The sequence below is a fragment of the Manihot esculenta genome, chromosome 2 (genome assembly GCF_001659605.2).
Source record: "Manihot esculenta cultivar AM560-2 chromosome 2, M.esculenta_v8, whole genome shotgun sequence".
In the NCBI taxonomy this organism is placed as follows: Eukaryota; Viridiplantae; Streptophyta; class Magnoliopsida; order Malpighiales; family Euphorbiaceae; genus Manihot; species Manihot esculenta.
This window is the reverse complement of record NC_035162.2, coordinates 24,769,890-24,784,160: the sequence shown is the minus strand read 5'-3', so window position 1 is coordinate 24,784,160 and position 14,271 is coordinate 24,769,890. Positions and strand designations below refer to the sequence as shown.

Here is a 14,271-nt window from a genome sequence, read left to right as displayed (position 1 = left end):
ATGTGGCATAATAAATTAATTAAATAATAAAATATTTGGAGGAAAGTAGAATATTCTGCTCCTATTGGAGTAGAGCAAAACTGCTCATGCTACTATTGTTGCTGCATGAGCAACTGCTGCAGTACACATCAACTGCTCATGCTGCGCCAGCACACAGAAGCATAAGCAGTCAGTCTGCTCATGCTTCTGTGTGCTGGCGCAGCTTGAGAAAAAGGCTCATGTACTATTGTGTATTGTTACAGCAATATGAGGTGCAGCCTACATGCTGAGTAGCAATTGATGTGCAAAAAAAAATACAAATCATTTTCATTAGTAAGTCATTTTTAAGCTCAAGAGTTTTTGAATTTGAACCCCAATTGAAATCAATTATACAAAATTATGAGATTATAAAATTTAAGAACAAGCATGTGCACTGACTTAAATTACAAAAGTATAATAATATTCATCATCTTTAGATTTTAAGTCTGAATTGATGAAGTTTATATTTTTTAGTGTTAAATAAATGAGTAATCAGTATGGTGAATACCCTAAAAGAAGATTAAATCAAATAATAATTCTTTTAAACTATTATCTTTTTACAATTTTAGATATATCAATTTATAATTCTTCCTAATAGTAATTAAAAGTAAAAAAAAAAAACTAGGCAAATCATAAATTATATCACTCTTATAGACACAAAAATAGAGAAAACTTCATTAATTGACAAAAATCCAAACTCCATATTGATTTTATTGAAATGGGAGTTCAACTCACAATAATATCTTGGGATACAACATTTCCAGGTACAACCACCTATCATTTTTTATCATCTTTTCTCTCAATAACTTTTACTTGTCCAAATTACTGTTCTTATATTCTAATATCAACCTAAAAAAAGCCGATAAACAAATATATTAATTTATATAACATCAGTAAGAGGCATTAATCTTTTTCTTTTTAGCAAAAAGAAGAAATAAAATAATAAAATAAGATTAAAATAATCCATCATCAATAGCAAGTTATGGAAGTTGAAAAACATTTGAAAGACCAATGCATGAACACCAAGAACTTAGCATCTAAGCCAATTAAACCACCTAACCACCTATATGGGTTGAAAGGAAGGAGATATCAGATTCCAATTCTTTAATATTAATACACACTACAATAGCAGCATTGATGCGGGAAGATGAATAGTGAGAGTAGACATGGCCATGGACCGATTTGATTTATTTTTCAAACCGATCCGATTTAAAGCGATTTGATACTATTTTGATTTTTTAACAGTTTTGATCTGGTTTCGGTTCGGTTTTAAACTGATAATGGTTTCAGTTCTTCACCGTTTTAGTTTTGATTTTTAATTAAGTCCAAAATATAAATAGACAATCCGATTTTGATTTGAAAAATATTTAAAAGTAAAAAACTCAAATAAAATATAAAGAAATAAATGTAAGTCTTAAATATTATTGAATATATTTTTATTAAATAAGTAAAATGTTCAAAATATATCCATTTACATGATAAAAAATAAAATAATTTAATATATAATATAAAAAATAAAATAATTTAACATATAATATAAAAAATAAAATAATAATATATTTAAATGTAAAAAATATTTTTTACAAGTTAAAAATAATTTTAGTTTAATTATTTGACTACTTAACTTGTTTATGTATTAATTTTAAGTAGCACAATTTTATAAAATAATTTATTTTAAAAAGAAAAAATTGAATTGGACTACCGGTTCGAACCGATCGATTCCAGTCAGGTTCTAGTTCTAGTTCACAAAAAAGAGACCGTAATTGGCCCCCTAGTCTAAGGTTCCAATCCGGTTCAGGAATCGAAATTGGTTGATCGGTCCAGTCTTGGATTTGACCAGCTCGGTTCACGGTCCGAATCGGACTGTGGCCATGTCTAACTGAGAGCACTGTGAGTTGATTAGGTGAGACTATTTTAGAGCCTTCTATACATCATTAATAGGCAACATTGTCTAGTAGGAACCTCTATTAATTTTACAACCCAATTAAAGCCATAGTGAACAAAAAAATATTGTCATTTTTTATTTATCGGGTCCTTTCTCTCCCTTTTCACACAAGCATTTTGATACTTTTTACAAAAATAGAGTGAGCAAGTGAGACAGAGAGGGCTTGTGAGAATCCATACTTTATTTTAAATTAGTAAAACCTAGATCTAAATAACTATTAACTCCATACATTGAAGCAAAAATACAGGACATAAATGAACTCAAACAAAAAATTGACGACACCATATCTAAAAAATTAATTAGATTAAAATGAAAATAAAAAATGTAAAATCCTTCATTGGGCTCAACTTCAAAAGGTATACCATTTTAGATATGCATTAACAGAGGAAGATCTAAATCTTATCGCATCAAAAGATGAGGCGAAGACATGATCTAAGGGTTAGAGATGTTGCCGGTGCTCATGGTAGTGAAATCCCTAAAGTTATCAAGAGAAAAGGTAGAGACACGATTTATATATTGTAGATGTCGTTGATGCTAATGTAAATAAAATCAAAGCTGGAACCAAAGCAACATAACTCTCCTATTTGAAGTATGAGAAGGTGGCGTCGAATACCAGTGAAGTATGAGAAGGTAGCGTCGAATACCAGTGAACGATAGCTACCCTAGAGAAATGATGGAAAGACAAAAGAAACACCAAGCAAGAGGATAAAGAATAAAGAGAAATAGTGTCGTTTTGGAGATGAATGCAGAGCAAGGATGACATTTGTACAACGAAGGGAGAAAAAGATAACTGAGAACCTATTTGAAGAAAGGATTGGTGAAAGATTTGAAGAGCAAATGTGTAAATCAATCATCCAAAATCAATTGCAAATTCTACAATGTGCGTGGAAATCCATACTTTATATTATAGAGAATATTTAAAAAGAATGGCAATTAAAGTAATGGCGGCTATTTGGTTGCTAATTGGATGCCATAATAGTTACTAATTAGTCGCTAAATATGATATCATACTCTTACCATAAATATATAACTACAATTAATCGTCGATATTATGCACCACTTATTCCGCCATACTTAGCAACCATTTGGTATTTTATCGCTATTTATCAATCAAATAGTAACTAAAAATTGATCGCTAAATTATTTTTTAAATAAAAGTCTCTTTATGTCTAGTGTTGCAATTTGATAGTTGATTGGTTACTATTTAGCGACTAGAATTATTTAGTCACTATTTTACCATTTTTTTTTATAGTATAAGGTTGATCCAAGCTGGTATACATAAACTTTCTTCTTTTTGCCATAATACATTTGACCCGAGGCTAACTCTGCTAATTGCTTAGGGTCTCTTGCTAATGGAATTGATTCAGTAAGTTCATTTTCTTCCCAAACTACCTGAAGCTAATTATTTCGTGATTTTTATGGTGTTGGTTATTCTGGCAACTTTGTGATTGTGAGCTAATTTGTTTATTTTCTCTTTTTTATTGAAAAATACAATTTTAAAATTTAAAATTATTTAAATTTTCAAAAAAAATAATGGTACAAAGAGATAAATAAAGGAAAATAATTCACAAAATGGAGAAAAAAATAATGAAAATGGAAATTTTTTTTATTGTCTAAATTAATAAAATAATACAATATCATTATAATCTGATTTTTTATTAAATTAGTAATATTAATATAAATTTTTAAAATTATACCACTTTTATTTTATAATTTTTATTCATCTTTATATTTTTAAATGTTGTAAAATATTATTAATTTTTTATTTATATATTATAATTAATGTATAAATTAATTATTATAATTTTATTTAATTTTTTTAAACGTAATTTTACATTAATTATTTATTTTTTAATAAAAATTCAAACAATTTCTTAACATTTAATTCAAATAATATAATATGTTATTAGATATGATTTCATTATTATTAATAAAATTTAATGTTCTCATTTTATTTTACTATTATTAGAAAATTAATAGAAAATTTTATCTTTTAAATAAAATAACTATTATTTTTTAATTCATGTGAATAAATATAGTGAAAAAAACTCTTACACCGATAAATTATTAAATATATATATATTTTTTAAGATTCATATTATTATATAAAATATATATATAAATAAAGAAGGTCTTATTATTTCAGACTAAGAGACTCTCTCTTTACATTTAAGTCTAAGACCCTAAGTTTTGTACTGAAGGATATTACAAATAAAGCGAGAAAGCACATATTAAATTTTAAAATTAGTATAAAATACGGCTAATATGATAAATAATCATATTAATTTGTGTTGGTATTTAAAATAATATTAAAATTAAAAATAATAGTAATTTTATAAAATAGATAACCGATGATAATAGTATGATAACTTACAATAACATCTTAAAAGTAGTTGATATCTGTCTGCATAAAATTAATAAAATAACTTTACTTTCTTGTATCTCCCTTCCCTGTCCTTGTCCTTTTACGAAGATACCCTTCACCAGATGACATCCTTGCACTTCCCATGGAATTTGATAGGACCCAAAATCGTCAATTCAGGAAAGTGGAGAACAAGAGTGCAGGATCACAATATCCCAAGTAGAAGTGTACGAGACAATCGAGGCATGACATAACTGCTGATAATGCCATCCAACCGTACACTTTGGTGACTGAACAACACACTTGAATTATTCGCAACCATCCATTTATTGGACCTTTTAAGAAATCAAAACATAGTGGCGGTCATGATTATAGGAAATAGCATAATACATTCATTTGCGATGCACCGGATAAATAACTGTGAGAAGCGGACGGGTATTCAAAACTCCTGTCTCCTTAACGGAACAAGAGCCTTTTCATCTCAACCGTTGGTTTAAGGTTTTTTTTTTTTTTTAATGTATTGTGTAATCCAAGCCATCAATCCTCATTGATTCATGTCGACAGTAGGATCTTAGGCTTTTTCTCCTGATGGCCGTTGGATCTAAGTCATAAAATTTTGGTTGACGATATTTAATCCTCTCATCGTCATTTTCTCATACTACCGTAAGCAGATTCAGTGAGCAGAAGAAATCTATTCACAAGCCTCTCAGAGAGTTAGATTAGAGAGAGAAAGATTCCGGTCAAGCTGGTTCTCGCCGGCGACGACGACCTCTCCGCCACTGCTGCCGCCACCGCTGACTTATTTCTACTCTGAATTCTAAGAAGTGATGGACTCGTTTGAGCCAGATAAAAATGGTTCGCATCAGGACTTGCCTCCTCCTCCACCGCTTGTTCCGCCGGATGTTGTTCCTCTCAGGGTAGAGCCTGAGCCGGTGAAGAAGAAGGCTGTTAGGGTTCCGATAGCTAGGCGTGGTCTTGGATCGAAAGGGCAGAAGATTCCACTTGTTACTAACCACTTCAAAGTGAATGTGACTAATGTTGAGGGCTATTTCTTCCATTACAGTGTAAATTGCATTTCTTTGCCTCAGTTTTAAGTTTTTTTTAATGCATGCTTCGGTATGTGGTAAATTGTAGCTTCAGTTTTGGGTATTTTGTTGAAAACAGGTTGCTCTCTTTTATGAAGATGGTCGTCCTGTTGATGGAAAAGGCATTGGAAGGAAGGTTATTGATCGAGTGCAGGAAACTTACGATTCTGAGTTAGATGGAAAGCAATTTGCATATGATGGGGAGAAGAGCTTATTCACTGTTGGTTCTCTTCCGCGCAACAAGCTCGAGTTTACTGTGGTTCTTGAGGACATCTCGTCTAACAGAAGCAACGGAAATGCAAGCCCCGAAGACCATGGCAGTCCAAATCAGAGTGATCGAAAGAGGTTACGACGACCATATCAGTCTAAAACATTCAAAGTAGAGATCAGTTTTGCTGCTAAAATACCCATGCAAGCTATTGCAAATGCACTTCGGGGACAGGAGTCGGAGAACTCTCAAGAAGCGATTAGGGTACTGGATATTATATTGCGTCAGCATGCAGCTAAACAGTAATTTCGACATTTCTCTCTCTCCCTTCCTCCCTTTGTCTCTCTTTTTAATTTCCCCATCCATCTGATTTTTGACGGTTTTTCAATTGTCTATTACTGCAGGGGCTGCCTCCTTGTTCGCCAGAACTTTTTTCATAATGATCCAAGGAATTTCGCAGATGTTGGGGGTGGTGTTCTCGGCTGTAGAGGGTTTCATTCAAGTTTTAGAACCACTCAGGGCGGCTTGTCTCTGAATATTGGTAGCAATGTTCAACTACTGTGCTATGACGTTTAAATTTTAGAAATTTTTCTTGAGTTTGTTGCCTTTCTGTTTAGATGTATCTACAACCATGATAATTCAGCCTGGTCCTGTTGTGGACTTTCTAATTGCCAACCAAAATGCGAGAGACCCCTTTCAACTTGACTGGGCAAAGGTAAGAGAACGTCGTGTATATTGCTGTCAGTGTCATTTTGTTTTTCTTTTTCACTTTTGGGGACTTGATTCCTTGTTCTCTTGACAGGCAAAACGAACTTTAAAAAATCTGAGGATCAAGGCTAGGCCGTCCAATCAAGAGTACAGGATAACTGGTCTGAGTGAGAAACCTTGCAGCGAGCAAACGTAATGCCGTTATTTTTTGGAAAAAAAAATGCATACTATATTGTGCTCTTAATGCCTTTTACTTTGAACTGCTTGCATGCTATGTTGTATTCCTTTTTGTAGCTTTCAACTAAAGCAAAAAAGTGGGGATGGCGAACCTCTTGAGTTAACTGTTTACGAATATTTTGTTAATCACCGCCGTATAGAATTGAGGTATTCTGCGGATTTGCCATGCATCAACGTTGGCAAGCCAAAGCGTCCTACTTATATTCCAATTGAAGTGAGCCATTTAATGTGTTCTTCAGTCTGCATGTACATTAACTCCTGTTATGGTGGATAATGTTTCTTTTGCTAATTGGTTTCTTTTAGCTTTGTGATTTGGTTTCCCTGCAACGTTATACAAAAGCACTTAATACGCACCAAAGAGCTTCTTTGGTGGAGAGATCAAGACAAAAACCACAAGAAAGGATGAGTACATTATCAAATGTTGGTGTTTTCCATGAATTTTTCTGTCTTGTATCATTTTTTGACCTTTATAAATATATAGTCATTATTACTGTTGTTGCAGGCTCTGAAAAATAGCAAATATGATGCTGAACCTCTGCTAAGATCATGTGGGATTTCTATAAGTAATAGTTTTGCCCAAGTTGATGGGCGTGTTTTGCCAGCACCAAGGGTATATGTCTAACTTGTTTGTGCCATTTTGGTCAGTTAAACCATGAGTTGTGTTTCTATAATTTGAAGTCTGGTATAAAGTTTACCATTGACTTCTGGGTTGCTCCTTGGCAGCTAAAAGTGGGCAATGGTGAGGATTTCTTTCCCCGAAATGGGCGCTGGAACCTTAATAATAAGGTTTTGTTCCCTCTGCTTTTTGACTATGGATTTCTTTCTTTTCTGATTTTAGCATGCATTTTCTTTCTTTTCTGACTTTAGCATGTATTTGTTTTACAGAGACTTGTGGAACCATGTAAGATAGAGAGATGGGCTGTTGTGAACTTTTCAGCACGTTGTGATGTTCGTAACCTGGTACGAGATCTGACAAGATGCGCGGAGATGAAAGGAATTGTAAGTTGCCCCATTTTGTGTTAACTTATTAACATGTGTAACCTAGCAAATAATGAAAATTTTAAGTTGGCCCATTTTGTGTTAATTGTTAACATGAATAACCTAGCAACTAAATTTTTTTCTTTTTGTTGTGTTTTCTAGTCCGTAGAGCCTCCTTTCGATGTATTTGAGGAGAGCCCCCAGCTTAGACGAGCCCCACCTACAGTAAGAGTGGAGAAAATGTTTGAGGAGATTCAGTCTAAGCTCCCTGGTGCACCGAAGTTTCTTTTGTGCTTACTCCCAGAGAGGAAAAACTCTGACATATATGGTTAGTGATTTGATCTTGTCCATTTTCAATATGACTATCCTTTTGGGCATTTCTTCTATTTACCGAAAGTCATTTCAATCTCCAAGGTCCTTGGAAGAAGAAAAATCTTTCTGAGTTTGGAATTTTCAATCAGTGCTTGGCTCCGCAGAGGGTCAATGACCAGTATCTTACAAATCTTCTCTTGAAGATCAATGCAAAGGTGATATTTGTGTTTTCTCTTGATCTTTTAGGAACTTTGCTTTCTTCAAACCCGCTTCTGGTATGTAAAGCTTTCTTTCTGGGACATTTTTGAGGGCCTGCCTATAAATTTATCAATATTCTTGAATTTATGCAGCTTGGCGGGTTAAATACTTTGTTAGCAGTGGAGCAAACACCTTCTATCCCTTTGGTTTCTAAGGTTCCTACAATTATCCTTGGGATGGATGTGTCACATGGCTCTCCTGGGCATTCTGATGTCCCATCGATTGCTGCGGTACTGTATTGTTATTGTTAGTCACTGCTTATACTTCAGACTGAAGGAATGCTTTGAGAAATTAAGCTTTAGACTTACTGTAAAATTCTTTCTCATGTAGGTGGTCAGTTCCAGGCAGTGGCCATTGATTTCTCGTTACAGGGCATCTGTCCGTACACAGTCTCCAAAGGTTGAAATGATCGACTCTCTGTTTAAAAGGGTATCTGAGACCGATGATGAAGGAATGATTAGGTGAAATGGAACTTATAATCTTTTTTCTGATTATAGAATGCCATGCTCAAGAGATTGTCAGAGTTGTAATTTTGACCTTGAACTTTTTGTAGAATGCCTTTTTGATGTGTTTTTCTTTTTTCAACCTTTTCCAGGGAGCTTCTGTTGGACTTCTATACTAGTTCAGGGAAAAGAAAACCTGATCAGATCATCATATTCAGGTATAGTTTTCTTTTACATTTGGCAATGAATGAGCCAGTACAATGCCTTGTTTTCATTTCTGGTAGATATATGCTTCTTTCTGTCAGTTAAGGTATGTAAAATAACAGAAAAATCTTGGGGTGAAACAAACATGAAAGAGTAATTAATTAGAACACGTGTTATCTGGAAAACATATATGTTGATATTTGGACTAGCTAAATGAAAGGGTAATCATTTAAGCTATGCGTTGTACGAGAATCTTGGTGTTGACCGAGTGTTGTAATGCCCATGGATTTAAATTGCAGTTGTGGCCACGTTTACAGTCGTGGTTGCAGTCACAGGCGAGAGAAATAGGCTTGTAATGGCCGGTCGTAATGTAACGGTAACGCCTATCATTACACAATTTTTTATAAAAAAATTTGTATAACTCCTAAAATTAGAAGATATTTAAAGTTATGAGTATAACTAAGATACCCAATCAAATAATAAGCATTAGTACATCAAATAAAGACATTAAATCCATCATTGCTAAGCATCTTTAACAACAATTAATTTATAGCAAAAATAACAATATAGTTGGCATGGATAGTAAAAAATAATTCTTTGTACTCCAAATTTGACAAAAAGAACTTGACATCTAATATTATTTATTTAACAAATAAGTAAAACAAAGATACATAACTCAAATTTTATGAGATATAAATGCATAGAATTAGAAAGATAATTGATGATCTTAGATTAAGAGAAAAGAAGTGAGACATTTATAGAATGTAGTTAACTTTTGATAGAAATTTGATAAATGTGAGATACAACAGTATAAAACTTCCAATCTAAGAAAAGAAATTTGAATTTTGTCTATGGCTTTAAAAAAAAGGTAATGGACTGTTACCATTACTTTTATTTTAAATAATGGTAGTTACTGTTGTAAAACGGTCATAACAGCCATTACTGGAACAAATTTTTCCTGCCCTTTAAATAACGGGTGTAAGGGTAATGGGAGGGTAAAAAAAACTATAAATAATGGCCTTTGTTTAATACCATGGTAGTGCCTCTTTGTGGCTGGAAGTTTTTCGGTGTAGTTGATGTTACACTACAAGCTATGGTTACCACTTATTATACACAATTATGTTTTGAGTATGTAATGATGTAGGCCAGTAGGTTTTTGTCCTGCTGCATCAATTAGTTTTAAGCTTTTATGGATGAATATGCAGTTTGTTTGATTTGGTCATTCTTAGCAAAAATTTTCTGATTTGTCAAAAATTTAATGGTTTGTGTGATTTATTTTCTTGATTTTTTTATTTGTTCCATAGTCCCATGTTTCTGTAATTTCCTTACTACCGTGCACTTTTTCCTTCATGTAACAGTTGTCCCTTTTAAGCTTTTTTGGAATATCTCTCACTTGTTTTTGCTTACCGCTCTGGTATCATTATTCATGTTAGTTGAGTGCATACTTCAAGTTTATCCAGTCTTGATCCCTATGCTTTTGTATAGGGATGGTGTCAGTGAATCTCAATTCAATCAAGTATTAAATATTGAACTGGATCAGATAATTGAGGTTAGAATTGATGCCTTCAAATGACAAGTTGCCTTACTAGCTGTATATTTTTGAATAAATTTTGTTAATGGAGAACTCCATTTCACTTGTTCCAGGCATGCAAGTTTCTTGATGAGAAATGGAACCCCAAGTTTGTTGTCATTGTTGCCCAGAAAAATCACCATACAAAATTCTTCCAGCCAGGAGCTCCTGAAAATGTTCCACCTGGTTAGCCTCTAAATGACATGTTCCCATACTTCTAAATGTTATCATAGATTCTGAATGAGGATAATACTTGTGTGCTTGCAGGTACTGTCATAGACAACAAAGTCTGTCATCCTAGGAACTATGATTTCTATCTCTGTGCACATGCAGGAATGATTGTGAGTATCAACAAAATGTTTGATATTTTATAAAATAATGCTTTGGCTGACGTGGTCTGATTGCAACTTTCATGTTCTTCCCTAGCATACATTTAATTAAATTGCTATGCCACTACTGGAGGGTAATTTTTATACATCATCTCTCAACTTTGGAAGTTGCACTTAAGTCCATCTTAAATTTGTTACCACAAAGTCCCTAATCTTTTAAAAATGTTACATAAAAATCTATCAAGCCATTTTCTGTTCATTTATCTAGCAGAGTTGATTCGTAGCAGTGTCAGAGTGTAAAAAATAAAAAATATATATATATAAAAATTGAAAGTACCAAATAAAATACTAATAACATCTATCTCTCCTCACGTATTTTTAATTTTTTACACTGATATTTTTACTTATCAATTTTGCCTGACTAATAAATGAGATATGGTGCAAGGGACTTTTATGAAACGCTTGTGAAGATGAGTGAGATTTTTATGTAATGTTTTAAAAAATGCGGTAATACCCTTTCGCCCTTTGTTCCTATGCTATTCTGTGTTTAGGAGTTAAGCACTTAGCCATGGATTTTAACTATCCTCTAGAATTAGAAGGCAAGCATCCTATGAGTTTTCATATTTGGAAAAGAGTAGGAACTAGAATTGCCTCATATTTTTATCAGACTTATTGGCTTCTTGTTTGTGATTTTTTTATGAATGTGGTCCATCCAATGATGACAACTATGTTATGGAAGTTTACTTTTTGCAGAATACTCGAACAAATCCTTGCAAGTAATTATAATTATTTTCAGTAATGCATCTTGTATTTTCTTGTTTCTTTATATTGTGAAACCTTTCTTTGTTTTTATTTTTTATTTTTTTTTTATGTAACCAAGTTCACAAAATTATTTTCTAATCTGAAAGAGGATAAATGCTGTAAAATTTGCGACAGAAATTACTGTGTTGAATGATAAGATGTAAATATTTTAAGATGTTGATGTATCCACATATTTCTTTGAGAACTATTTTCTTGAGTGCTCATGATGTGACCTTGTTAATTGAATTAATTAACAAAATTTATTTATTTTTTGCTTGATATTCTTTTTGGTATCTGTTAAAAGTTGATTGTTTTTCTTGATCATGTCTGCTCCAGGGAACTACAAGGCCCACACATTACCATGTTTTATTAGATGAGGTTGGGTTTTCAGCAGATGATCTTCAGGAACTAGTGCATTCTCTATCATATGTGTGAGTAAATCTTTAGTTTTGCCAAAACTTTGATAAATGCACATTTTATGATATTGATAGGATCATGGTTATTCTAAATGATCTTTGTGCACGTAATTTTCAGGTATCAAAGAAGCACAACTGCCATATCTGTAGGTATGTGTAGACTTTCTATACCGGTATTATTTTTGGTAGGATATTTCATTGAGAAGATGATTATTGCGGTGCCTCACCTGCCCCTTGGGTTTTGGCTCCATATAATCTATTTAGTAACTCCTGTTAGATAAAAAGGGTGTTGTAATATCAGCAACCCCTGCTGTGCTTAAAGCTAGCTCATTGAACTTGGTGTCCTCTATTTTCTCTGGCTATGTTTTTTCAGTTGCGCCAATATGCTACGCACACCTGGCTGCAACCCAGATGGGAACATTCATGAAGTTTGAAGACACTTCTGAGACATCCTCGAGCCATGGTGGTGTAACCTCTGCTGGAGCTGTTCCTGTGCCTCAGCTGCCAAGATTGCAAGAGAAAGTATGCAATTCTATGTTCTTTTGTTGAGGCATTTGAGCCGGTATCTTCTTGCCCTAGTAAATATGAAGATGCGTTGTGTACATGGTTTTGGGGGGGGGGGGGGGGGGTTTGATGCTCCTTTCTCGATGAGGAGCTGAACCTCTAGGGCCAGTTAATATTTATAGTTTGTCGGACAGAACTAGCCTGCACTAGGCTTTTTTATTTTGTTGACTTTGACTGCGTCGTGGTTCACCTTTTGGCGCTGCTTGTAAGTAAGGGTTAACAAGAAGACTTGTTTATAAGTAGGACATGGTTTGCTTTCAGTTCTTTTACCGAGTCGCTTGCATCTCTTGGTTGGTGGTTAGTAGAGGAACAAGTAGAGATTAGAAATTGGGTAAGGTGAATATATTGCCTTTATTACGGAAGAGAAGGTAATCATATAATTTGCCTGGAAGATGGTTGCTCCCCAATTTATTATTTAATCATTCAACTCGCAAGGCTTTGTGCCTGGCATGGATAGATTGGCAACATTGGCCACTGATTGGAGTTGGTGACGCCAAGCCTAAGAAAAGTTTAGCTGATAAGTTTTAATCCTTTAAACAAATCAATTGCATTGCAGTTTGTAAGAGTAAGTCAAACTTAATGTAAATCCAACACCATGTCGACACCATTGTATGATGATCTTTTGATTTTTTTTTTTCTTTTTATTTCTTGTACCATTTAATTTTATAATAAGTAGCATGAGATCTTTGATTTTTATTTATTTATTTATTTCTTGTACGATATATTTAATTTTATAAATTGTAGCTTAAGTTTTGATAATTATAATAATAGTTGTCATTTTTCTCTATAATTGAAGGAAGAAAAATATAAAATATAAAGTATTCAATATATTTATTTGAATGAATCAATCGTGATTATGTTCAAAAATAAAACTTTAGAACCATCATTTATATTTTGTGAATTATATAAAGGATTTCAGAGTTTAAAATATATATCTTAACTAAAATGTTTCGCATTTGTTCGATGAGAGCATATAGAGACTAAAATGTTAAAGCTTATTTTCTCATTTTCCTCTCTTACCATTTTTCTTACTTAGGATTATATTTGAAGAATTACATTAATGAAATTGGATTATTCACATGGTAATATATTTCAATGTCCAACATCTCTAGGTTAATTCTCATTTTAAATTTCACAAATTTTATATTTTAAATGGAGTGAGTATGTGATCGATACATACTTAGAGATCGGTTGCATGTATAGCAACCTGTTATGATAATATATACATAGCAACCTGTTATGATAATATATGATGTAGTATGTAGTACTTTATATTATTGATCACATTCATATTTTTTATAATTTTTTTATATTCTAATTATATTTTTATATCAAAGATAGACATAATTGAATAGTATTTGATAATCTAGTTCATCTCACAGTTCTCTTTAATCTTAATTTAATTTATTAATTAGAAATATTTTCTTAAATTGAATTTTTCATAATTTTTTTACCAATAACTTAAAATAAAAAAAATTTATTAAATCTCGATTAATTAATCAAAATTTGAAGCTTCATATAATATCGAATAGAAAATTATACTTGCATTACTGTATTAGACAATTAACCCTAAACCCTAAATGATATGAATTGCATACTACAATACTAACTCTTTGTTTTCATATTTTTTTTATATTATTTAATTTTTGTGCATATGATAGTTCAGATAGATAGACATATATTTAGTTAGGCAGACATATATTTAGTGTCTAATTTTGAATTCACATATCTATTCAGAATCATTCTTAATAGAACTTGATGATCTGAGATCCAATAGAATAGGGTTTTACAAGGGTTTTGTATTACTGAATAAGGCCCATAAGGCCCCCTCTT

At 32.5% G+C, this 14,271-nt stretch overlaps 1 protein-coding gene across 2 annotated transcripts; it reads left to right on the top strand.

The window, feature by feature from the left end:
• The first annotated feature begins 4,976 nt into the window (after window positions 1-4,976).
• Window positions 4,977-12,702, top strand: LOC110609091 (protein argonaute 4). 2 transcript variants are annotated; one of them, XM_021748428.2, is made up of 21 exons: window positions 4,977-5,389; window positions 5,490-5,920; window positions 6,023-6,159; window positions 6,236-6,333; window positions 6,421-6,518; window positions 6,621-6,777; window positions 6,867-6,983; window positions 7,066-7,173; window positions 7,287-7,349; window positions 7,449-7,562; window positions 7,704-7,869; window positions 7,956-8,068; window positions 8,204-8,341; window positions 8,442-8,572; window positions 8,707-8,772; window positions 10,244-10,307; window positions 10,403-10,514; window positions 10,596-10,669; window positions 11,795-11,889; window positions 11,993-12,024; window positions 12,248-12,702. In XM_021748428.2, the coding sequence occupies exons 1-21, from the start codon at window positions 5,153-5,155 to the stop codon at window positions 12,421-12,423; spliced, it is 2,727 nt and encodes a 908-aa protein (XP_021604120.1). In that variant the 5' UTR covers window positions 4,977-5,152; the 3' UTR covers window positions 12,424-12,702. The 2 variants fall into 2 exon arrangements, 1 of the variants encoding a protein (XP_021604120.1); XR_002486960.2 differs by lacking the exon at window positions 10,244-10,307 and having other exon boundaries at window positions 12,248-12,374.
• Window positions 12,703-14,271: the final 1,569 nt, after the last annotated feature.

Bases quoted from the DNA above. Each gene is read 5' to 3' on its own strand.
- LOC110609091 (XM_021748428.2), top strand. From the start codon at position 5,153: ATGGACTCGTTTGAGCCAGATAAAAATGGTTCGCATCAGGACTTGCCT. The intron at 6,984-7,065 runs GTTGGTGTTTTC...CTGTTGTTGCAG, and splicing joins GGATGAGTACATTATCAAAT to GCTCTGAAAAATAGCAAATA. The intron at 8,773-10,243 runs GTATAGTTTTCT...GCTTTTGTATAG, and splicing joins GATCAGATCATCATATTCAG to GGATGGTGTCAGTGAATCTC.